Source organism: Centrocercus urophasianus, unplaced genomic scaffold (genome assembly GCF_019232065.1).
Source record: "Centrocercus urophasianus isolate 14NV4802_14NV808 unplaced genomic scaffold, USGS_Curo_1.0 seq_10, whole genome shotgun sequence".
NCBI classification, from domain to species: domain Eukaryota; kingdom Metazoa; phylum Chordata; class Aves; order Galliformes; family Phasianidae; genus Centrocercus; species Centrocercus urophasianus.
This window is the reverse complement of record NW_024884142.1, coordinates 65,472,382-65,499,527: the sequence shown is the minus strand read 5'-3', so window position 1 is coordinate 65,499,527 and position 27,146 is coordinate 65,472,382. Positions and strand designations below refer to the sequence as shown.

At 36.4% G+C, this 27,146-nt stretch overlaps 1 protein-coding gene across 1 annotated transcript in view; it reads right to left on the bottom strand.

Annotated features, from left to right (window-relative positions):
- Positions 1-7,740: 7,740 nt before the first annotated feature.
- MAP3K21 (mitogen-activated protein kinase kinase kinase 21) overlaps positions 7,741-27,146 on the bottom strand; it is a 43,357-nt gene continuing 23,951 nt past the window's right edge. The window contains exons 3-11 of the mRNA XM_042823492.1: positions 26,002-26,150; positions 25,096-25,271; positions 20,132-20,372; positions 18,715-18,837; positions 16,045-16,161; positions 15,351-15,501; positions 14,398-14,492; positions 11,921-12,709; positions 7,741-10,948 (exon numbers count right to left, since the gene is read on the bottom strand). Of these exons, the coding sequence (XP_042679426.1) occupies positions 10,524-10,948; positions 11,921-12,709; positions 14,398-14,492; positions 15,351-15,501; positions 16,045-16,161; positions 18,715-18,837; positions 20,132-20,372; positions 25,096-25,271; positions 26,002-26,150 (2,266 nt within the window). The 3' untranslated portion in view covers positions 7,741-10,523. The remainder of the gene's footprint in view (positions 10,949-11,920; positions 12,710-14,397; positions 14,493-15,350; positions 15,502-16,044; positions 16,162-18,714; positions 18,838-20,131; positions 20,373-25,095; positions 25,272-26,001; positions 26,151-27,146) is intronic.

Below are 27,146 nucleotides of genomic sequence, written 5' to 3'. Positions count from 1 at the left end.
ACTTGAAGAATCATTAAGTCTTGAGAATCTTAGGCTTTCATGACACTTACCAAAAGGTATTTATAATTATATTTAAAATTGTAAGACAAACATGCAAGATGAAGAGAGGAATGATAACAGTTATTGCTGAAATACAATGAGTTGAAATGCAAGAATTCTGACTAAGAAGAGTAGAATCTGTTGCGATTGGTAGGAAAATCTATCACAGAATCAGTAAGGCTGGAAAAGACCTCTAAGATCATCTAATCCAACCTTCCATCTTCCATCAACATTGTCCAGTGAACCATGTTCCCTAGTACCACACCTACATGTTTCTTGAACACCTCCAGGGACAGTGGCTCAACCACCTCCCTGGGCAGCCTGTACCAGTGCCTCCCACTCTTTTGGATAAATTTTTCCTAATATCCAGCCTGAATAACCAACCTAATAACCAACACTGGTGCAACTTGAGGGGCCATTCTCTCTCATCCTATTACTGTTACTTGGGAGAAGAGGCTGGCCTCCACCTTGCTACCATCTCCTTTCAGGGAGCTGTAGAGGGCAATAAGGTCTCCCTTCAGCCCCCTCTTCTCCAAACCAAACAGTTTCAGTTTCCTCAGCTACTTCCCCTAAGACTTGTGTTCCAGATCCTTCACAGCTTTGTTGCTCTTTTCTGGACACATTCCAGGGCCTCAATGCCTTTCTTGCAGTTAGGGGCCCAAAACTGAACGTAGTACTCAAGGTGCAGCCTCACCAGAGCTGAGTACAGAGGGACTATCACCTCCCAGCTCCTGCTGCTAGCTCTATTTCTGATACAAACTAGGATGCCATTGGCCTTGTTGGCCACCTGGGCACATTGCTGGCTCATGTGCAGATGAGTGTCAACCAGCACCTCTGGGTTATTTCCCTGTGCACAGTCTTCCAGCCACTCTGCCCCAGGACTATAGCAATGCCTGGGGTTGTTATGACCAAAATGCAACACTCAGCACTTGGTCTTGTTGAACTTCATCCCAGTGGCCTCAGACCAGTGATCTAGACTGCTCAGATCTCCCAAGGGTCTGGCCAGGATTTGAGTGTCAATTTTCTTTGATGCCCCAGAGACAAACTGGGGACGAATCAATGTTATCAAAAACACTTTCACAAAGAGTTTCGGCTTTGACAGTTTTGCTTTTCTTTTGTGAAAGAGTACTATTGAAATGTTTCAACCAGCTCTGCTTCTAAAAACAACTGAAAGTAATATATCACTGAAAGAAAAGAGAATGGTTGTTGGTCACCACTGTGATTTTCTATAGGTCTCTGGTTGCTCCCAAACATCAGTTGTGTACGAGCACAGCTGCAGCTCACAGCCACAGTAGTACTGAAAGCTGTATGGTCAGAAGATAACAAAAGACAACTTTTAATCAGCAGACTTTGTAGAAAACCTCAGTTCTAGGTGATTAAGGGCAGAGGACCATGCTTTTGGCTTGTTTATAGAACTGACTCTTGAAATCATGCAGTGCTGTTGGGCAGTTTCTCTTCTATCAATTCCTTTAGAATTCAAAGCCGGAGGCTTTAAAACCTCACATCCTTTCAGTATTACTGACTTCTCATATCTTATATTCATACTTCTAAAGCATGCAAATACCATGGTGGTGAATGTTGATAGCAATGAACTGTTTCTCCCAGTAGCTCTGCAACAAACTACTGCACTATCTGTACTTTATGGAGATGAGATTTACAGCATCGCTTTAAGCATTCCATTTCTGTTGCTTGGTAATGAGTCAAGGGCTTTCTATACCATCAACAGAGCCTCCAGAGACTCATCCAGTTCTTCCTTCTTCCAATTCACAGTAGATACTAACTTGTGTAAAGTCAGATGACTAAATCTGGATGACACTATGGCTTTTCACCACCCTCATCTTCAAGTTTCACATTAATTTATCAAATCCTATTTCCAAGGTAAAGATAGTTCCAAGACTGAAACACTGCTGTGAAGAAGAGCATAGGAAACTCATCTTGACACTTAGGCCAAAAAGCTGTAACATCACTCTTCTCTAGGGAAGATTACCTTATTCCTTGCCCTCTTGTTAAGTGGGTTGCAATTAGATAACATTTTTGCAAAAGTAATACTAAGCAGCAGTAGTTGAAACAGAGTCCTTTTATTCAGACACGCACTCAAAGTCAAACCTAGCAACTTAAAGAATTTAGGATAAGGGGAAGAACAAGAATAGCATGTATTGTATGAAAAAGGAAATCAGTGCTAAATTTTAATAGTTTTGACCAATCATTGTAACCTTGAAAAACTCACTGAGCTTTATGTGTTTATTTCTCTATTCTGACAATTACTGTTTTTTTCTGACAATTACTGGTTACTACAATCACTGTAGACAGTTTTTATTCAAAGTATTCCCTTACCAAAGTTAAACTTTAACTTCTAGGAATCTGCGCTCTGAAAGAAAAAGTATGTACAGCTGGCAGTGTATTCAGTTCCCAGGCTAAGAATTAGTGCTAGTGTGTGCATAAAGTTAAAGCATTAACTGTGTTGTAGCTCTTGCTTACCACTGAAAAATGGTGACTGGAATTCCTCGAGTGTTTTGCAGAAAAGGATGAAATAATTACGTCCAATTACAGACCAGAGACAGTACAAAAGCTACAAAGTGAGTGAAGTGGGTTGCCCAAGATCAAATGTCAAGCCTGGCCTGGAACTGTGGGTCAGACCTCCAGGTTGCATTGCCTGTAATTACACCTTCTCTGCTGAAATCACTGCACTGAAAAACAGTGAAGTAAAGCAACTTCTAAAATGGCTTTTGAGTGAAGTATTAAATGAAATATTAAATATTAAAAATAAAAAATTAATGAAATACTAAACACCAAAATGAGAAGACAGCATCTAAAAGTAAGTAGAAATTTCTAGAAGTTTAAGTCCAATCTGTCTTCACAAAAATTTTTCTAAGTCCTAAAGTGCTTTTTTTATTTTTTATTTTTTTAACACCAAATGTGAGCTGAGTTGGCTTCATTGTTTCCATGCAACCACATAAGGCCATTTTCTAATTCTCTCTTGAAAAAGCACTTAATAATTCTTGAAAGTGGCATGGGAGAGGCCACTGAATCGATGATATTTAAATTCTGTGTTTTTAACTCTTCAGTATCAGACACCTGTAAGCTATTAGACAAAGATTTCTCCTAGAATGTTGATCTAGTGAGAAGGATTTTAAGTAAAGATTACAAGGGGCAGGGCAGTTGACAAAGGCACACAGAAAAATAATAAGGCAAGTTGGACATCAAACTAAAAATGAGGAGAAATATTTTATGAAGATGGCAAGGGGAGAGAAGAGAGTGAACAGAACTAGTCTTAGATGGTTGTATGTGTATAACACCCCAGTAAGGATAAGAAAAAGACATTGTATTAATGAGTCAGCTAGCACAATTTAAAAAAATACATGATCTGAACACAAATCATAAAATACAAAGATTATTCAAGAATGGGAAAAAGATGAAGACTTTATCTACCCAAGATTTGTATGCTTGCTCAGAAGCCCAAAATATAAACAAACCACAGGTACTTAAAAAGCCTGTGAATTTATTTTTAAAACAAGGCGCTCAGTTTTCCTCCCCCACACTAACAAAAGTACCTGAAAGACCCAAGTACAGGCTTGAAAAGTCTAAAGGGAAATGAAGTTTGTATCTTTGGATCAAGGACATGGCTTAAAAATCACTTCAGTGTGAGAGAGAAATGAAACTATCGCTAGCTTGGGTAAACCGTGATTTCTTCATTGCTAAGAAAAGACGAGGCTGAAGAAAAGGAAGTTTAGGAAAAATAAAATACATATTTACAACAAAATCATGTGAAACTGGAAGAAAAATCCCCCAAAAGCCATTTATAAATATAGCAGTAACAAAACCAAGCAACAACAAAAGAATACACGTAAGAAAAGTCATGATACAACTTCCAGCAAGGAAGCAAAGCCTCAATTCATTAACTAATTCCAAGAAGTCTTAAGTATTTATTATCTGATTTGCATCAATCTTTTGCAAAAGGATCAGACGATAAGCAGCTGCAAGCACAATTAATACCAACTCATAAAGGTAAGACTTCAACCTAGACAGGTAAAGCTCACGCTAGGGAAAGCTTGGCAAGTGGGGAAATAAATCCCTAATTAGCAGGGCTAGATGAACATAATTCTGAATCTGATCTGATTAAAGTGGTCATTTCTGAGAATCACAGAAAAGACTGTAAAACAAGCAGATGGTGAGGGTTTTTTTTTTTATCCTCCCATCTCCCTCCACCCCCTCTATTTTTAATGGAGCTAGTCAGCTCACCTTCAATGTTCCCTCAAGTATTTGAAAAACAAACAGAAAAAAAAACAAGAACCAGGATCACATGCAAGCACCTCAAAGACATCACATATTGACAAGACTTGACAAATTAACCTAATTTCTTTTTATGACAGGGTAACAAGCCATCTGGCAATGGAAGAAGGTAGCAGATGTATTTTGATCATGAAAAAGCTTCTGATGCTCTCACAGATGATGAAAGTAAAGATCTCAGCTGGAGATTTTTGAGCAATGCTTTGCTTCCATCCCAAACTGTGAATGCAGTAGAGTGCCCAGGGGGGGATTCAATTCCCAGAAAGATATTCAGGAGGAAAGACAGAAGGAATTGCAGGGTTTATCCTCCTAAAGAAAAAGCTGAGATGGAATGTGGTACACCTGTTTATAAACATGGGAGATCTGATGCTCTTTTAAAACTGGGAGAACACTTAAGATGAGCAAACATCTTAGCGCTGCCTCCTACCACAGCAATAGCTGTTGAATAAAGTCTGACCTATGGAAACAATCCATCCTAAGAAGTCCTGAACCAAATTCCCAGGCATACTTTTATAAAGAGAGGGTAACAGACTTTAGAGAAATAGGTAAATAATCTAGGATAAAAAGAAAACAACAAACAAACAAACAGATTTGAGCCAAGAGTGCTAAATTGCCTACATCTGCTAGAGCAGAGGGCAAGGAGAGAAACCATTTTGCTGTCCCGTGCTGTGGAAACTACATCAGTAACAACATCCTGAACAGAATCAAAAGATGTCCACTCACAATATGATGTCCACTCACAATATGATGTCCACTCACAATATGATGTCCACTCACAATGTGAAATAAAGGTACGATTATGTTACAACTGCAAAAGGAAGAGGGTGATACATAACCAGTCTCTACTCAATGAAAAAAATTGTTCTATATACACTTGTCACCTGGTACACATGGAGAAAAAATTCTTAAAAAAACCCCTAACTTCTACTGAGTCTTAAATGGCTAAGGTACAATCAAAAGTTTTCTCTCTGTTTAGTTAGAAGCAGACAACTTCTAGCTATTATAAGAAAAGCAGCTCCAGATGTGGAAAATAAATTTCCCTGTAACAATACCATTTGCTTGCCCACAAACATCTGTCTACTTTACCCACAAGGAATACTTGCTGGAGTGTTTCTGTTCCAGTCTCAAGAGCCAGCCATCAAGTAGATGCATCACGTATAATAAGGAACCGTGATGAAAATTTCCACTATTGAGAGTGGAGCCAGCAAAACGAATGATTACAGGGATTCTACTATGAGAAAAGTAGGTACTTGGCTAAGAACTAAAGTGGCTGATAAAACATTCACATTTTGCCTCAAACATTCTAGACAGCATGTACACATGCAGAAGATGCATACTCATTTCTCTAAATGAATCAAGAAGGCACCTGAACAGTGGATTCCCTCTGGATGAATGCTCTACCCTTGGAAATAGCCTGCAAGTGATAATCCAGCATTATCAAAAGCCTAGAATGCAAAATAACTTAAAATCTCTTGACAATGTATGTGACTTATCTAGACTACTTGCAGATACACCTCACTTTAGATCCAGCTGCTTCTTAGCACAACTGCCTCTCCATCAGGAATGGGAAAGAATCGTTCAAGCCTCACAACTGTGGACAGCATTTAGCCGGCAGAATAAGTGTCATTTTAACAGAAGCAATAAACACTGCTTTCAATCTGGAAGGTAGCACAGAGTAAAAAAAGCTTCATAAACTACTACTGCCTACTCCTACCTGATAAAAATCTTGCAAAACAGTGAAAGAAATGAATAGTCATTTCTGCTACCTCAATGGTCCCAAGCATCCAGTTCCGACTCTGCTTTACAAGACAGACAAATATAGGCTTACCAGAGTAAATCCAGTATGGGGCCATGAAAATATTTGAGACTTGATCACTTCTTCCATGAGGAAATGCTTAGAGAGCTCCATCTGTTCAGCCTGGAGGAAGCTCCACCGTGACGACCATGAGAAAACATTTCTAAGTGAAGGCAATCAAACACTGGCACAGAAGTCTCCATCTGTAGAAGTATTCAGAACTCAATTTGACATGGTCCTGCTCAAAATGCTGATCCTGCTTGAACAGCGGAAGGTGTCACATTATCTCTAGAGGCCTTTTCCAACCTAAACAATTCATTATGTGAAATAAAGTAAATCCATCCTACTTGCGAAGCTCTGCGCATTGTTCTCTAGCTTATTAGAACAAAGCACTTGGTTGAGGCACTGTTCAGGCCCTGGAACAGGTGGTGGTCACGGCTCCAAGATGCCAGAGTTCAAGAAGCATTTGGACAACACTCTCAAACACATTATTTGGATTTTGGGTAGTGGTGTGTAGAGTGAGAAATTGAGCTCAATGATCCTTGAGTGTCCACCAAACTCAGGATATCATGAAATTGTATGAAAACAGCTATTCTATCAATTTACTGGACTTCTAACAAGTGAGTTGAGATGGCTAACTCGAGTTTGGTTTGCTCATTTTTACTTACAACCAGAAAGACATCTGTTAGATTCATGCAAGGACTCAGTGGCCTTAACTTTGAGTATCTAATGCTGGAAAACCTGGGGTACCTTACGTATGCATCAAAAAATGTGCCAGAGAAAGTCTCATGCTGCATGCAGTGTAGTAACCTGGTTGGTCATTCTAAAAAGGGAGGTGGCTAATGAGCAATGGAATCTTTTCCCTTGTCATACACTTCTCTGGAAATCATTACAACAATATATTGTCAACAATATAAATTGCCTGTGCAGCTTGGCTTATAAATACTCATACCTAGGCTCAATATTGACACTCACTGGCTACGTGAAATGTATATTACCTCATCAGCCTCACTGAAATCTTCACACAAGGATGTCTTTATAAGATTGGGCTCACAGTTTTGAATTTCACTGCACCACTGGAGAGTTCATTATGTTGTTGCTGTGCAAACAGATACTTCCTCATCTCCCTATCCACAGGTGGGCTAAAAAGCCCATAATGTAATGTGGAGAATGGAAAAGGAAAGCTCACAAAAAAAGGTCACAGAAAATATTACAAGAAAAATCATTGCTCCATTTGTCTTAACAACAACCACACAAATAAATCCTTACCTGTATTTTTGATGCTCAATCAGGTGCAAACTTCATTTACAGAATTTCAATACTACTCTAACAACTCTGTAATACACAGCTATCATTATAATAGCCCCAAAATATATATGCTCACAGAAAAGAAAGAAAAAGCTCACACTGTATGTTTCTGCCCACATCAAATACAAGAATAACAAGAATATTCACCTGCCGAGCTAGATAATTAATCTTAAATTAACAATTGCACCCTAACGTTCCAAGAATAGGCTGGCAGTAGTCTACAGTTCCTGGCTATTCCCTTGAGAACCCATTTGTAAAAGTTAAGATACTATAAATATATCTTTTGCAAGAAAATGCAGGTCACTTTGCAATCCAGTAGCTACAAAACATTTATTTTTTAAATAAAAACATTTAAATCATCAGGTTTTGTAAAACAGCATGTCAAGTGTTTATCTTAATCTTTGTAGCGTGAGCACCTTCAGTTTTATGCTAAAACAATCAACATAATTTATTATTTGGTCAGACTATTAACCTACATTGAAATAAATATAACTTCAAACAAGACAGATTACTTAAAGCATACCAGATAGCTCTAACTTCATAAAAAGCTTCTCTGGTGGCAAGTAAAACAGAGACTGCAAAACCACGATTGCAATATTTTTCTTTTTCTCTTTTTTAGATTCAGTGAAGACTGGCCTATGGAACTATCAAAAACAAGAATAAAGTTCTATAGACTAAAGCTTAGAAAGACTGCATCACAAAAGAAAAATTAATTAAGCTGGCTTACCTAAACCCTCTCAGATTGAGAAGTGGAATACATACTTCTAAATTAATTATAATACACTGGACTGGTCATAATATGACCCGTTCTCAAGCAAAATTATCAACTGAACAGAAATAGAAGTCTTTGTTTAACAATGAGATAAGCCACTGATAAGTGAAAACAATATAGCCCACAAAGAGCATTTTAAGCTGACTCTGATTACAAAATGAAGGGTGCAAAATTCCACAAGTGATATAAACCTTTAAATACAGAAGTTTGTAAGTCAAAATTAGTTCAGCACCTGAGATTTTCCTTTAGAAAGCAAAACAGAGACACTTTCTTTAGAAACATATAATACAATCAACTCCTTTGCTCTTAGTGTTGCATCAGAGTAATTGATCGGAGTTGAAATACACATAATGTTCTAGGTTTCTAATTATGCCCTGAAGATAAATGGACTAGCAAAATAGATTCAAGATTTGATCCATGTGCATTACACAACTGTTATACAAAAACATTTTTTTATCAGAACTGGAATAGATTTCATCTACTGAAGTGTACTGATGAAACTGAATTTAAAGAAAAGTCAAAGAACAGCACATAACTTGAATAACGTTGACAAGGAAATAAGATTACTGAAATAAGAGTGTTTGAACAAAATGCAATAATCTGCTATGCAGGCATGTAGTTTTACAGACAACTAATCTATTTGCCTTCACTTTCAGTTAAAATACTATTGGAAGGAAACCCTTTTCTACTTTCACTTAGGTAGCTAGGAAATGATATTTATCTGTGTTCCACTCTATGTGATTTCAATTTCATGATTTTGTATGTCTAGTTACCTACCATTCTCAAAGTAACCAACCTACTGCATACCAGCCTTAAAATAGAAACTTTCCTTTTTTTAATCTCCTGGCTTTGAAGCTTTTAAGTAAATGTGTATTCTATTTAACCCTTGAACACTTGGACCCCGAACAAACAACACAAGCCTCAGCAAAGTACTGCTCTGAGGAGTACATGGTAATGTTGCTCTAATGTGACCTAATTTTATTTATGAAGACTATTTGTCAAAAGATATGCAAATTAAGATTTCAAGTATTGGAATATGAGGGATGTTCCTTTAATTCTAGAAATGGTTTCATCAAATAAAAGAGACTGTACACTTGCTTTTACTTATTCGCTTAGTGAAACTGTAAATAAACTGTTAAGGTTTTTTATTGTTATTTTTTAATCAAGGTTAAGCCTCCCACCACAATTAACTATTTGCAATTTTATGAAACTGTTGTATCTCTGAAAAGCTGCCAAGCACATCTCTTTGCCCTTTAATTTCTAAGGGGGCTATCAGTAGTAAATTTAGGAAGAAAAGCTTCAGAAATTATATAATGAAAATGTCAATGCTTCCTTTTTGCTGCTCTAAAATTTAAGCGCAGTAAAACGCACTGCTGAATCACCTAAACCCCCCCCAAAAAACAGTCATTCTTAATCCCATCAATTTTTTCTCAATAAAAAGTGCAGCAGAGTTTTCAAAAAATAAAGAGGGGCTAGAGGGCATAATCCTCTCCATCATACAAAAAAAAAAAAAAATTCCAAGCCAAGAATATTCTTTTCAGTGCAAACACTGCAGTCTTCAAAAAGTTAAGAGTACAAATATTTACATTCCAGTGTATCCTTACCTACAAGGAATGCTGTTTCACATTAGAAAGCATGTCAAATACCTTTAATCCAATCAAAATATTAAAGTTTACTTTCTCAAATCAATATAGTGGCTGAAACCCAAGTGTTTACATAAGCAGTAAAACTTTCTGAAGAAACTAATGCACACAGTTGAAAGTTCTCTCAAACACCAAGGGCAAAGACTGCAAATGCAGCTGCTGGTCCTTAACCAACTTCAGTATAACATGCCAAAACGTAACCAGCCATTAATGGGGACAGAACAGTTTTCTATACTGGTATCTTAAGCCCTTGACCCCTTTCATAATTCTACAAGGCATATAGAAGCTAGCTGCAGATAACTCCTTATGCTAAACTCTTCTTGAGTGAACACAATGTTACCACATGTCCTTCAGTTTTTCAATGTGCAAAGTTAGATTTCCAGAAAAATAATTCAAATTTATAGAAAATGTATGTAACGCTGCAGAGGGAGATGAGTATGTTATTTTAATCATTCAAAATACGCTCAGGAACTTTAAGTAGTATTGTGCTTCTAGAAGTACTAGCTGGGATTCCATTTGAAAAAGGCACCTATCACACTTCCTTAATTAGCTGCCCGCTTTAATAATTTTGGTACTATTTGTTACAGTACATCAAAAAAACAGCAGCATAAAGCATTAGGTGGACAAGAAGTTTATATTTGTTCTCCTTTAAAAAGAAAATATTTAAAATGAAAGGCACTCAAGACAAAAACTCTCTCTCCAGTTCATATATAGACGGCCGGCATGTTTTGCTCTTCATTCGACATAAAGGCACAGTACAGTCTCTATTTTGACCTTCCACATCAATATCAAGTAATGAGGGCATGTGGCAGTTAGTTCTTTCCTCAGTGTCTGGCAAGAGGTGAACGTCTGGATCCGTACCGCCCTCTAAGCATTTGGAGTCTTTAGAGTTTGGTTTCATAATATGCGGAAGAATCTGCCATGGATCAATTTTACTTCTAACAGAAGAAGGTCGAGGCCTTGATATAATATTCATAGCTCTTTGTTTTTCATTTGAAATACCACAGTGGTTGCTGCTTCTTTGAAGAGACGGAGAATGTAGAGCTCCAGTAACTGAAAGAACGGGCAACTTGGAGACATCATCGGTTGAAGCAAATCCATTAGCTGACAGAATGAAAAGGTCAGACAAACGAGAAGAATTTAAACTCTGTGTCTCCTTGATTTCTTTGCCATTTGCAAAACTGTGCTACCACAAGCATTAATGATTTTTTTTTCTTAAAAAAGAAAAAATTAAGACATTCATATACATTTGTGGGGAATTTCCTAAAGAAGGATCAGCGGTGCTCAATGAAATCTTTCTTCTATACTTTGTTAGAGACTATAACAATTTCTATGTCATTGTCAGAAACAAGAAAAAGCATTAATCATCCAGTTCTTGGATGAATATTAACAGTGGAATACAGCCATCAGTATTTGTCAGGTTGTTATGAATAATTACATACGCACAGAGTACCATAAAGGATATTACATTTAAGCCACTATAGAACACCAGTAGTACAGTTTAGAACTCCTGCTCTTTTCAAGAATTCATTAACTATGAACAAATCCACTTGCACCTTAACCAAATTTAAAGTCATTTTTAAATTAATTTTTTTAATCAACAGTTTAGCTCAAAGATTAGCGGAGTATATGACAACTCCTCAGTCAAACAAGCAAATCAAATCATATCAGATTCTCTCTTCTTGAACTTAAAAATGTACAGTATTATAATGATGCTAATTCCCTCACATATGCAGACTGTGAAACAAGCAAACATTTCTCTCAGTGTTATGAATTTTTCACACAAAAAACATGTTACTGCTGACAAAAAAGCTAGGGAAATCTGTTTTTGCAATACCTGAGGAAATAACTGTTCCACTTGAATCCTAGTAATATCTTCCCTGTAACAGGATACTATTCCAAGTGCAGATAGCTTAGGGTTTGGACACCTAAAGCTTAACTGCATACATTTATGAAGGCTGACCTAACACTTGAACATATGATAAACACCCAGTCAGTAGTGAATGGTTAGTTCCCCTACATTTTCTGTTTCTGAAGTTAACAATCCCCCCACATTTTAAATTCTCAATCACCTACCTGTGGTGTGAAAATTGTTCCCATCTGATAAGGTTCGTCTATGACTCAACACACTTGTCTTCACTGAGGAAGCATTTGGAACTTTTTGAGACTCTTGTTGCAGACACAGATTAAAAGGCTGATTTTTTAATCGTGCAGAAACTGTATTAGGAGCCACCTGTATTCTCTGTTCTCTTTTAGTTTCATAAGTTTCATAAGATAAAAAGTCCTCATTAGAATTACGTGGATCACAATCACCAAGCACACTGCTTACAAATGCATCTTCACTGTCAGACTGAAGTAGGCATTTTGTGGAAATGGAGGGCATAGAGAGAAGATTCACAGTACTTGCTGCTGGATTTAAGGATGGAATACCCGTTTCCTCTTTTTTGGACTGCAGTCTTGTAGGGCTCGCACTCCTGCGAAATTTTGAAGCACGCTGAAATATTCCATCACGTTTCTTCTTCTCATCTTTAGGCAAGAGTTCATCTGGACCTTGTGATTTGTTCAGCTCTCTAATATCCAAGCCCAGAGCAACAGATGCAAGGAGGACTGCACATCCATAAAGAACTGAATCAGTCTTCTTCTTCTGCAGTGTTCTGCTGAGACTGTTTGTAGGTGTCATTTGAGGAGTACTATTTGTAGAACTGGCAGAGGTTCCTTCTTCAAAGCTTTCATGTTCTACTGTATTCTCTCCTTGATCATCCTTCCAAAGAGGTAGGTTAATATAGGCCTGACTTGGCAACTTAATTGACTTTGGTCTTTTACTGTCCAAACTTTCAGGGAGAAGTTTCTTATCAGTGCACACATCTGAAAAAAATTACAACATACTTTAGAATTACAATTGAACTATTTCACGTATATCCGCATATGTACACCAGGATTTCCTCTTACTTGCAGTTATCAATTTTGAGATTTGTATGCTCCCCTTAGATGTAGTCAGAAGATCAGAGAGACTCACATTTTGAGTTTTGAGTTCACATTCGAAGCCTAAACATTTTCAGGTTTTCTATTTAGTCTTTAGAACATATGAAGTACTATTTCATTACAAATGTCGTACTTCACGTAACTCAAAAAGCAAACTCTAGCAGGAGCAGCTTGCAAATGAATCTTAGCGCATAAGCTTAATTTTTAGAAAGGAAAAATAGATCTTTCAAACTTCAGCAGAATATTGCTTCTGCATGCTTTTGGTAGTGTTTTTTAGACCACATGAAAAATATTTTCACGTATGCTTTACAGTTATTTGATTTAATAAACATAAAGTGACAGAGAAGATCTGGAACAGATTCTTTGCAACACTTTCAATGAAGCTGTGTTCCAAAATCAAATGAATTGCTAGAATATTTTCCAATTAATTACGTCTGAAGTAAGGAGCAAATGTGACATTTCACACCTAATGACAAAAAAAATGGAACGTGCACATAGGTCACGTGATTTATTCTATTGTAAACTACTGAGCACTATAGAACAAACATGGAAATATTTGAAATACGTAAACTTGTTCAGTCTTCTCTGGATGTAGGGGTTTAGTACATGCTAGTAAACCCACAGAATTGCTCTCTGTTTAGTCTGTGAGTTTTTTTTTTTTTTGTCTATTGTTTGTCTGTCTGTCTTTTAATAGTCCTACCAATATACATGAGTCTTTTTTTCCTCAACAAAAAAACCCAAACCAAAAAAACCCACCAACATCCAAGCAGCTTACTATTTTCTCTTCCAGTTGACATAAATCTATAGCTACTGGACTACAAGTTATACCACAGTTGTTTCTTTGTTTTTGCTTTGTTTTTCCTGATAGCAGTATTTTTTCCAGTTATCTGTCATACAGAAAGCACACATAAATGTGAAAATTATAATGAATACTGAATAGCTAAAGCACATTCTAGGAATGGACATAAAATGCAATATCTTGTTTGCTGTATTTCAAGATAATATATTCCTTTTTTTTTTTTTCCTCGTGGTTTCTTGTAAATCCCAAAATGTCACCAACTTAAAGATTTGCAATCTACTTTTTTTTTTTTCCTTGAACATTTAAAGAATAAATATTGCTAAAAAAAAAAAAAAAAAATCAGGAAACTAAGACCTGGAAAAATATGAAGACTTACAGGTTTTATCTATAGTTTTAAACTGAGTACACAGAGGCCACTAACAATAGCACTCATTAATGATTATTTAAATGCCAATGTATTTATTTACAGAAGAATCTAAACAGCAGTGACCACAGACCTAACATACAGATCAGCCTGACAACTCAAAAACATGGAAAAAATCTGCATGCTATGGCAGACCTCATGCAACCTGTCTGTTAGCTGCTAGTAATAGAAAGCTAAAGATTACTTCATACTTAGCTTAACAATTTTTCTTTATAATTTGAATTATATCTGTAGCATTAGAACTCTTAATAACGTGCACAATATTTGAGGAACAATGTGCTTTGTAACACTGGAACAGACTTAATGCCATCATGTAGTAACTTCCATTTTTTCAAACACAGCTCTTACCTTGGTCCACAAACAGCGAAGCTAGAGGAACACCCTTCTGATTTTTCATTACAAGTGTTGACCAAGGGTTGCTGCCATCTGAAAGGGGTCTTATTCTGAAACAATGATAGGTACTTTGATATTTCAGATGATACTGTGCTTACATACACTTAAAAAAGAAAGAGGTTACATTTCCTTTCAAACTATAAACAGTTATATAGAACTTGAAAATAGAAAAGCTTTTCAAAGTTAAAAAAATGCATGTAAGAAATAGCATAGAGTCTTAAGACTATAAATTGATAACATAGCTTAGGATCAGGAATTTATACTAACAAGAAAGTTTCAGGATATGATAGGCTAAAAAAAAAAAAAAAGTAAAAGAAAAATGGACCTTAACTATCGACTGAAGAACAAAAGTCAGTGAAAACCTGGACAACAGACACACTCTCAAAGAAGTGACACAGATATAATAAATTACAATCAGAATCACAAACAGTGAGTTTTCAAAGAAACAAAAATAACAAAGCCAGTTTCAGTAGGATGGTCTGACTAGCTTACTAACCAGGTAAATGAATGGATGTCTTCACACACACACACACACACACACACACACACACACACACACAAAAAGGACGCACTGAAGTTACTGTATGAAGAAAAGGAAGAGGGTCTTTTTCATCATAAAATAGCCAACCTCAAATTTTCAGCAATCAGAAAAAAAAAATCTGAAAATAAATGTGCTCAGCTGATGCTCAGAACCCTCTTAACCTGTGCTGGTTAATGTGAGTGATGCTGCTGGTGAGTACTGTGCTTCACATATGCAGTCAGTCTTATGTAATTGCACTGGAAGATATTACTGAGGGCTGTGCTTGCAGTTCTTCAGCACAGTCTGAGGAAAGGCAAGAAATCACCTACTACAGTGATTTAGTTACCAAGGATGCCTAGTATTATCAAAGAAAATGCAGTAGACATACTTGTCCTTACAATCTGCACGATCCTTTGTTTGAATTGAACTTGGTCCCCACGTACAACCTCTCTTTTTAAAATTTTTCTTCACTTCTTCAAACTCTTCTTGGTGGTAAGTTGTGCTCCTTCCCCAAGTTTTGTTGCTTTCATCTGAAGTTACTGAAGATTGGATTTAAAAACACAAAAAACCTTCATGTAAGTATATATACTACAAATATATATCTTCGTACACATTGACAGAACAGCCTTTCTCTACCACAAAGCCATTCTGATACAGTAACAGAAAGAGTAGTAAACAAAATTTGAGGCTTTCTCTTTCACAGAAAACGCCACACAAATCGCACTGAACCAACAAGATGAGCAAGCAAGAAAAACAATGTATGAGCTGACAATAGACCCACATTAAAGGCAAAATAACAAAATTATCTGCTCCCTTTAACTGAGAACCTTATACTTAGGTATTTTAGACAAGTGAATTAGACTGAGCACTTAAATTCCAGTGAAGAAAATATACTCTGTGGAATAATTGGTATCAACTGAAACGATATTCCAATTGTGAGAATGATTAGTATCTTCTCTCATTAAAAGTATGATTTGTTTGGGTGTAAAGCATCAGTTCTTCATTAAATGCTTAGTCCGTCACTTCAGGTCAGCTGTGAAATTAAACAGAACCAGCACCTTTGAAACATAATAAAATCTTGCCTTTTTTCATAACCCCACTGGGAAGTTCACATTCACTTGTGATATCTACATCTTGCTGGTACACATATACACTGTTTCTTCGGCCATTAGCTGTGTGTGTATCTGTACTGGGAATCACTGAAGAAAAATTAAGAGATCTTAGTCAAGCTGGTTTCAGAAAGGAATCTTTTTTCCTTCTTCTGGTCGTAAAGTCCAAATCTAAAAAGGCTCTAAGCATCTTTTAATAGAGGGTTTGTACTGTAGGGTTTACAGGTTCCTCTTTCTAGGATCAGTCCCAGGCAAGTAGACTTCTGTATGTACTAACTGAAGAAGTAACTTGACAGCAACTACTCATGCTTACAGCTATGATGGAGATGAGAAAGAAAACCCAACAACTTAGCTTGTTACAATAGCATGATTAATGAGGCAGTTTTTTTCTTGCCAGCTGTTCAATCACTCCTGAACCATTGCACTCGTCCTCCCTCATCATACATAGCTGTTTGTGTAGTACAGCAAACTACCTGCCTTCTTTAAACTCCCTTATTTCAAACAGTTTCAGGACTACTGAACATGTATTTTTTTTTCTCTCCCTAGAACAGCTTTTAAACATAGCTGAACTTGATTTTAACCACTGGATTTACAATTAACTAAATTTTTATTTTAAAATACAAAGCATTTACATTATGAAGCTAGAATTGTTGATGACAAAGCAAAGCAATCAAGCAACCAATTGTTAGAAATGCCTGCTCAAATCATCTCTGTTCAAAGAAGTCTTCTTGAAACAAAGATACTTAGAAGTGAAATCAAGTTAAAACATTATTGTGGGAAAGAATTTATTTTGCACAGGTGCAGATGGGTGTGGAAGCTAAATTGTTTCACCTAGATACTCCTGATAGATGTGATATGCTTAGGGATCTAAAATCAAAACCAGAAGAGTGCTTCTTTTAAAGGAGAGCCTTTATGTCATCCTTTATGCTCTAATCCTACAAAAACAAACGCCTGCTCAAACAGAACAAAAAGTCTCCAGCAGCACTGAGCACTTACACAAAGATTTAGACTGGCACTGCTATCATTTACACAGACTAGGAATCACAAAAAAAAAAAAAAAGAAAAAAACAACAACAACAACAAAAAAAACCCAGCAAAACCCACTACCAACAAAAAAAAAAAAAAAAATCCAAAAAATAAAAAACCTCAAGCTTTCAGAATTGTGCCAATACCAGCAATTTACTGCACTTCCAAGTACTTCTATACGGAACCAGGAAAATAAAAGAAAACAGGACAGTCTTGTCTATATGTAGTCATGATATTTCACAAGGGAAAACCTCTCTGTACTTCCTGCAGTAAGTAAGATTTAAGACCTCCACAAAAAAAGCTCACCACAGCTTTCCTCATAGAATTTGCCTTCAATCTCAAATTTTCCATCTCTCTCCGTTACACACAACATATGGGTAGTAACAGTATTTACCCAGTGAACTGTGTGAGTTCTGGCAACAACAATTCTGGTATTTACTCAACTGGAAAAGGCAGCACTTCACCTTCAGAGAATAATTAATAAAAAGGTCTTCATAAAGCAGAGATATTTCCAAAGAAGAGAGATCTGGTTTCTATCCAAGTTTTGGAGTTTCAATTAGGTTCAAAAAATGAAACAGAAGCCTGTGAACTAGCTACAAAACAGCATGCAGGAAAAAAACAAAACTAGCATGCATGTTGATTTCTCATCTTCCATATGCATGTCAGATACAGATTCTGAAGTACTTTCCTTCAGAGAAAACTCCTTTGGCAACAATAGTTAGTCCACATCCATAAGCAACCAGTTGGCAAGTGTTCTACTGATATTAAATAGAGAGAAACTTCAGGCTTTTCCATCTCATGTAACATTTCACTTTAAATAAGGGCAACCAGACAATCTACTCTGCACAACAGTTGAAGCAGTATAAAAGCAGGCAATGAATCACATAAGAATTTACCCCATTTACATACAGTGATCTCAAATATAAAGGCGGGCTTTACTATAAAAACATGACAGGTTTCCTTCCACATTCATAACTGCTACCTCCACTACTCCTTCTGTCACCACTATACAGAGAATAATTAGATTGTCAAGCACAAGAACCATTGTTTTTATTTTTGTTTCTGTAAGATGTAAGATTTCATCTTTATTTTCTTCTGTTTTTATATTTGCTTACAGTTTACTTTTCTTTTTTCCTGAGCAAGCGGAGTTGCTGGTTGATTAATCAGCTTTTCCAGCTCATGAGACTGCTTTATTCTCTGAATATTATTATTTATTTTCAAACAACTACTGATTTCATTTAACAACTGTAGTAAACCTAATAAAAATTCGTTTTCCATCCTGAATAACATTTGAAGCATGTTTTGCATTTTGCCATTGTAATTTTTGATTGTTTGGTGTTTTATCTATGTCTACATGCAAATGAATTCCGTAAGTTATTAACAAAATATATGATTTAAAACATCCATAGCTGTTCTGAGTTGCTGAAAATTAGTTAGCATTTTAGCAAGATTTTCTTTCCCATCAAACAACAGCTTGCAGAAGTTAGAACAAGCAAAGGAACCTGGTGAACAAAAATCTGTCTGAAATTGACAACACTACCAATGTGTTCCAGTGAGAGTATGAAAAAAAACATTCTGTATTGACTAGATGAACAATCAGAAATGTTGGAGACTTACACTGTATGGCTCGAAGACGAGGAATTATTGTGGGGCTACTTGATGGACTAGAACTGTTACTGTTTAAACTCCTCCTTTTATCCAGATTAGGAGATGCCTGCACTGTTATTTTGTGCTGGAAATCTATTAGAAATAATTAAAAAAAAAAAAAAAAAAAAAGTTCTAAATAAAGAATGTTCAATAGATTGTACTGTTGTACTAAATCAATTAAAATTATATAATGAGTTACATTTGATAACACAAGAGATGTTCATACAAATATACTGACAAATTCTGATCCTTAATGCAACAAATTGTTTCACACCCTCGCAGACTCTGTACAATAGGTTTGCAGTAACACCAACAAAAGGAGCTACATCCAGTTGGATTCAAAACTGAGACATATACAGATCGCAAGCTGTTATTCAAAAGTTTTTGCTGTCACAAAAGGTAAACAAATACATTGCATTAAAGAGGTCGTATTCATCAAATTTGTAGAAATTCAAGACACCAAAATATAGGATTACCCATATTTCCATCAAAGTAATAAAACAAATATTGGAAAGGAAAAAAACGTAATGAAATTAAGTTTGATCATATGCCCTTCTTTAATCCCTATCAACAGTGCAATTATAGACTGAACGTTTTTCTTACAACAGAACTGTCTCAAGGACTCGTTAATCTTGATGATTCTCGACAACAAAGAGCTAAGCAGTACTCCAGATAAAACTTTCTCAAATAAGATATGGGCAGAATCAAGAAAAAAGAAACAAATATTAAGTTTAAGCTTATGATTCAGCTTAAACCAATACTTAAAACTTTGAGCAGGATCACATGCCTTTCTGGGAAGTTTGTAGTAATTCTGTTACTATAATTTTTAAAGCAAGTGAAATGGGACAGCACTTTCAGCATTAGTGAAATATGCCTAAATATTTGTGCATTCTTTGTCTCTTCCCAGGTACCAGACAGTTACAGTTTGGTCCACACTGAGTTAATGTAGCATTAGGTACATGGGGCATTAGTAATAAATTAACAGACTCAGAAACTACTGGAAGGATCCAGCCACCTCCAGAGTACTACTAACAATGGTGAAGGCTCGCAAATCATGGGCATAATCTTGAGTTTGCCTGCTGACATCTAGTGGCAATATTAATAAGGCAACACAATCAATCTGACAATAGCTTAAATCTTTAAGTTCTCATGCTTTCCTTCCAGAAACAGTAGATTTGATTGAATCAGGTGAAAGACTGCTCAGAGATAGGGACTACCTCAAAAAATATGGCATGTAACAGTGGTTTTTACCACATCCTTTGCACTTATTTAGGGTAGAAGAAACTAGAAATGAATGAAAATATCAACCAAAACTGAAAACTTTAACCACTGAAGCCTGCTTACTTAATCATAATATATGTTGTGAATGTAAAAGAAAACTGCAAACCTGAAGGCAAACTAATTCTGTGTCCATCTTTAAGTTTTAACCGGCTTCTTTTAAATTTGCCCTTTCTCTTCTTTACATTGGGTTTCTCTTGATTTAACTGGAATATCATGATGTTCAGTTCACGCTCCAATACATCGATCTCACGTTCTGCTAACTGTTGCTCACGCCGTTTAAGCAGCTCTTCTTGAGATTTTTGCTGAAGAGCTGCTCTTGTCAGCTCTTCTTCTCGTGATCGAAGCTCCTAAAAATAAGATTTGCACAAGTGAAACTGAGTAACAGTGTAAAAGCTGTATTAAAGGATGTTGCAAGTATTCAGTAAGTTGTATTTCCTTATGTGTTTTCACGATATATATTTAACACACACATACGACCTGACAGTTGACCACTCTGCATAAGTGAAGATTCTGTATCTGGATGCAAACAAGCATTATACAGATTTCCTTTGAAGCATTTAACTTGAGATACTTAAGCTAGGTAAGCACTGGAAACGGGGACAACATATCAAACCAGAGATTATCAGCTTACAGCCTAGCACAAAATGTGCTTTAAGTACTTCACATCAGAGACTCTCCCATCCCACGAGGGCTTCTCTTAGATAACTTCCATACACTAAATAAAAAAGAATGACCTGATGAAAACAAGTGAATGCATTCATCTTAATTTTCCTAACCTTTCCTGTTTTTCAACCATGTATTAGGCTTTTTCTATCTGAAAAAGCAATCAGTATTATAATGAATGGGAATTAGTGTAATAGGATAAACTAAGTCATAAAACAGAAGACAGCTGTTTCTTAATTAAAAAGCAGCACATATCTGTGTAGCATCAAATAGCTAACCACTGAGTTGCACCACATGGACTCTCAAACTATCAAACCCATGCAATAGTTGTTCTTTTGCCTTTTAGATTTTATTTTTATCTTTTCTCCTTTCTCAGAAAAGCATTAGCAAGAAAGCTCATTAATTTTTAGGGTAAGTAAATTCCCAAGGGTAAACTATTAAACAACTGTAATCCTACAACCAGAAAATGATCTTAAACTTAAAAAAAAAAAAATAAAAATAAAAATAAAAATAATTAAAAAAAAAAAATCTGTCAAAATATGCCTGAATTTTAAGAGTTGAGAAAAGGAGAAGCTATGATGCGACTGAAACTATGCTTCTCACTGGATATCGTTTTAATGGATGATTGTGCAACATCTGTCCAAATTGTAATTCAACTGAAAATAGAAGTTCAGCAACAGAAATTAAGCTATGCTAAGAATTCTAGATATTTAGGAATCCTTTTTTCTCTAATTAAAACTCATTAATTCCATCACCATACATTCTTCCTATAAAAGGAGAGCAGATTGCATGTTTCTGGCCATCAGTATCCACCAGCATCATATACTAGCACTATTCCTCGTCCAACATTTACTGAAATACTACCAGCATAAAGCAAATATCTACTCTTTCAACACTCTTTCCGAATAAGGTGGCCTCTGAACTGTATCAATTTGATGTTCTCAAACAAGCGCAAAAACCATCCCTCTCTGTTCCTGCCTAAAAGGCCATGGATTTCAGAGAGACAGTTTACCACTGAATCAAATCAAACTCTTGTTCAGTGAGAAACAGCTGCTCCTCAGAGAGATACTTGTTCTTTCATTACAATTAGCATACACATACTGCTTATCGCTGGTTTCAAATTTAATTTAATTGACTGACACATTTTAGACAGCTTGCTAATTCTGAGTGAGCCTGTTTCAACACAACTTTTTCAAAAAAGTATTTTTTTTTTCCTTTTAAATCCATTCTTCTTAACATACACACCTTGGCAAAAGGTAATTATGCCTCTTGGGAATTCAAAGGGGCCTGTCTTTGTGCCAGCAAGTAAAATTTTGGGTGTTTAATCACTTTTAACACTTCTTAATTTAGAGGTTACTGACAATTTTTACTTTTCTCCTCCTTCTGTCCAGTCAAAACTGAACAAATAAAAGAGTTGGAAGCAGAAGACAGATGAATTAAAATTTAGGATAAAGGTAGGATGCCCCATCCCTGGAGGTGTTCAAGGCCAGGTTGGATGGGGCCCTGGGCAGCCTGGTCTAGTATTAAATGGGGAGGTTGGTGGCCCTGCATGTGGCAGGGGGGTTGGAGATTCATGATCCTTGAGGTCCCTTCCAGCCTTGGTCATTCTGTGTGATTCTGTGATAAAGGTACATCAGAGTTTAAAATAGAAAAGATGTTTACTACTACAAAGGTTTGGGAGATACTCTTCACTATGCACTTCTCATCCTCAATCCCAGGACATAAAGCTCAGTAACAAGGAAAAAACTGAATGTCTGCACTGAAAAGGCAGACAATCTAGAAAATGAAAGCATTTCCTCATTGAGAGTTTTAGTATTTACTCTTTTCCAAATAAACTAATTAAAGACAGACCTACTGCAATTAGTTATGCACCACTCTCCAATTACAACACTCATTATAAGGAAGCTAGGAAAGAGTTCTATATTTAAGTTGCTCAAGAATGCTCATCACAAAAGATTGCAATCTTTCCTTGAAGTGGGTGTCACCATCACTCATTTACAGCAAGCCCTTGAGGAAATTCCTCCAGCTACAGAAGTTTCTCCTTCACAGGGAATGAGACTCCACACAGGGTTGTTGTTGTTGTTCTTTCTTCATTTTATTATAATCATTATATTAATGCTTCATAAACTTGACTCTCCCTAGTATCTGTCAGTGAAATTGATAATGTGCTAAATTAAGCAAGCACAAACATTTGAATAACTTGTTTAAGTTAGAGTTACATGCTTTCATTCTTCAACAAGTTTACCTAATTAGGGCAGATGCCTTTGGAGGTGCAGTAATTTGGCATATGAGAAGTAAATTTCATTAATCTTTTCCTCTCCCTAATTAAGCTTAATTCACTTTTATTTTCACTTACATCAAAAATATAACTCTCCCCACAAAAATCTGTGCTAACTAATACTCAGCTTGATTTAGTCAGTGGGAGTTTCTTCAAGAGAAAATCTCATGCTGGACTAATGCCTCCAGAAAATAAACACACACCTGAATGGGAATGCCTTTTCCTGTTCTAAGCGCTCCCATAGCAAAAAGGAGAAAATGGCTGGTTGAGCAGTCACTGCAGAGGGAAAAAACAAAGGCAGGCCCTATGGAGGGTTCTGGCAGTGGCTGGCGGCCTCACAGCAAGTGAAAATGAGTGTCTCTTCTCTTTGTAGAGGGACCATAATTCAGCTGGAAAGGAAGAAATCTGACAGCTAGAGAGACACATAGCCCAGCTCCAACAATGTGTAGGCAGGGAGCATATGGATAACATGGCTAACACGTGCTCAATTCAATGACATGAAATGGAAGAGGGAAAACCAGAGGGCAGAAACAAAGGCAGACTGGAAATAATGAAGACTATTATTGAGAATACTACAAACTTGGCAGCAATTGACAAATCTGAATAATCACATGCACCGATGCCACTACAGAAGATCCATAACATCACATCCACCATCATCTAACAGCCCACAAGTAGCCATCTGCGGCATTTGGTAAAAAGAGGTGTGGGGCACAGTCAACATTTAAATGTCTGATTAATAAGCATTTCTCTACAAATCCCTGCGTCTCAATTCTCTTCTGTACTTATTATGTATTTGCTTAATGAAAAATAACAATGTATACCAGGCAATTGTATTATTGCAAGAGATCTGCAAGGAAGACATCCATGTCTGCCAGAAGCATTTCTAACTGTGATTCAAAAGGACAACTAAAAACAAAACATGAAGACAAATAGCTTCAGACACTGCATCCCGGAGTTTTAAGGAGAAACAGCCAGAAAATTCTGGACTGATGGCCTTGACATTTAACAATACTTAGGAGGAAGGGAAAAACAACAACAACAAAAAAAAACACAACGGGACAGAGAACAGATAACTAGGATGGTAACCAACCACATACATCTATCAAATTGATAGAGTTCACATGCACTGTTCGATGAAAATTACAGAACAAGATAATTAAGGCCAGCCAGCTTGCCTACAAGATTTTTTTTTTTTTTTTCAAGGTAGGAGACAGGTCTAGCTGGTTAAAGACAATGTTTGTTAATAAATTCTTACACATCCATCAGAGTAAATTTTCACATTTGGTACTGCTCTAGTTTCTAAATGAAATGGAAAAAGAATTGAATGGCCAGCTACTATAGTTCAAAAGCGTAATTAAATGTGAACATTTATGTTAAAATGGAGATATTAAGAGTCATCTCAAAAAAATCTGTGATTTACTCATAGCTATTAACCATTTTGAATTTATGGAAATAAAAACCTTGAAAACTTGCAGTGGCTATAAAAAAATGGGTAAAAAAACCTCTGGTTTGTTTGATAATGCATTTGATTTGATGCATTCAAATACTCAGGAAAAAAACAACACTCTAAGAAGTCTATAAGCCTGATCTGCAAACCATTTTCTTTGGGGAAGCAGGTGGCATATGTTGCTTTTTCAACTGTATTTCTGAATGAACTAATCACACCATAACCCTCACTCACCAATAATACTGCTTCTTAATAAACTTAACATTTTAATTCAACTGAGGTACTTCTAATTATGGTTTCAGCATTCAGAAATGTATTGATTTGTTTACAGAAAAATGGAGAAAAGCAAGTTGTCTGCAATTCAAGAAAACCAATAATAAAACCTTTTGTTCTTAAGTAAGCTCGCTGCAAGTCGGTTAAAGTGCTGTCAAAAAAATACTGATGAGAAACATTAATGGAATTTAAGAATAGTACATTCACCAACAAAAATAGGTAATTAAAGTAACAACTTGTTTTAATGAGAATAAATCTTCTCCATGTAGTTTATCCTCTCGTGTCTCACTAGCTAAATCAGGTTTCTAGCATTATTTTGAGAAGCTACAATTCAAATATCTAAATCTGTTGTATCACAATACACGTACCACTCCTTCACTGCCATGCAAATGGAAAAGGAACTTACTTTTTCCTTGGTCCTCAATTCATTGAATATCTGCTGAATTTCCAATTTCCAGTCGTCTTGCATGGAATGGAAAGATTCTTGAGGCATTTCAGTCATTACTGCCCCCTCAATGGCAGTAAGCTGTTCAAGAATTATGGCAAATGATGGTCGGATATGAGGGTCCTGTTCCCAGCATTCTAGAATTTATTAGAATCCCATCAGTGCTTAATAGTACATACAACTTTTTGAAGAATAAAACTGAATTTCCAGTTACTTGCTATTGTACTTTAAGCTATGATACATTATAACCTTCTTCTGCAAGGCTTCCCTAGTTCTGTTTCCCTAAGTGATATCTACCTATCTGTACTCAAGACCGGTTTTAGTTAATAATCAGATTTTTTCACCTCAGTCTTCAGGATCTCAAATAGCTGAACTAGCAGTACTACATAGAAAAGGTATTTATCAAAAGGTAAAGAGACTACATATGAGGAAACACCCATTAGTGAGCAAGAGTTTTTTCTCTCTAGAGCATGTCAAAAACATTTTTTATTTTCACAAAAAACAATGAGAAAATGCTATTTTCAGTTCTTCCCTTTGGGAATTTATCATATTTATCTTACACTGACCCATATTTTAGGAAAAATTAATGCAATTTGAGTGTAAAAACAAATCATTAAAATTAGGGAAAAAGTATACTCTGTGACCACTGAAAAATGTAAGTGGTGTACTTCAATACTGCATGACTTGTGCATAAGCATATAATAGTCTGTTGCACCAGACTGCCTCTAAAAGAACAAAGTATTTTATATGCACTGCATTATAGAATATGGCGCTTATTTTGAATCCTATGACTATTACAGCCAGTGATACATACCCCAAGCCCCTAATTATTTAAATAAATAGGTAGAAAAAAAAAAACACATATACCTTTCATTAGTTTTGCAAATGGTTCAGGACAAGTGGATGGAATGGGCAAAGTAAGCTTATTGACAGCAACTCCGTAAGCCACAGCAAGGCCATCAATGCCACGGTAAGGAACTTCTCCTGTAAGCAGTTCCCACAGCAACACTCCATAACTACAAAAAGTAATTTTTAAATGGTTATTTTTCAGAACACTGACACCTTATTTTATCAAGAACAAACAAGTATGTATTCAACCATGTACTGAAATTCTTGATGATTTCCCATGTCAAAGTGAATGCTTTAAAGAGTTCGCACCACTTCAATCATCTCGCACCTTTTCTCCAATACAACTAACCAAATTCAACGTCACTTAGTTGCAATCTTATCCTACTGTCACATGCTAGCTGAAAAAACATGGACATCAAGGACTCAAAATATAACCTGAAGTCACTTCTCTATAAACACTAGTGTCACATAAATCTCAGTTAGGACAAGCAGTTTGAACCAGAGGAAAACAAGTGATCCTTGCACCACTGAAGTCAAACAAAAGAACAAAAAATACTCCACCACCTCAGCAGAGCATTCAGGCCAGACACTTTTCCAAAGATTTCAGTTTCCTAGATGTGCTGGTGAGGCCTCACCTTGAGCACTGTGTTCAGTTTTGGGCACCTCAATACAGAAAGGACATTGAGGTGCTGGAGCAGGTCCAAAGAAGGGCAACATAGCTTGCGAAGGCCTTGGAGAATATGCTCTATGAGGAGAGACTGAAGGAACTGGGGCTGTTCAGTCTGGGGAAAAGGAGGCTGAGGGGAGACCTTACTGCTCTCTTCCAATACCTGAAAGGTGCTTACAGCGAGAGCTGAGTTGGTCTCTTCTCACTGGTGACAGGACGAGGGGAAATGGTCTCAAGTTGTGCCAGGGTAGGTTTAGGTTGGATATCAGGAAACACTTCTTTACAGAAAAGGTTGTTAAATACTGCTCCCTAGGGAAAACCGTTTGGATGTGGTGCTCAGGGACATGATTTAGTGGAGGGTTGTTAGAGTTAGGGTAGTATGGTTAGGCTGTGGTTGGACTTGATGATCTTTAAGGTCTTTTCCAACCTGAGCAATTCTATGATCCTATGGTTCTACATGCCTTTTCTCTTTTCCTAATTAAAACAGACTAAAACC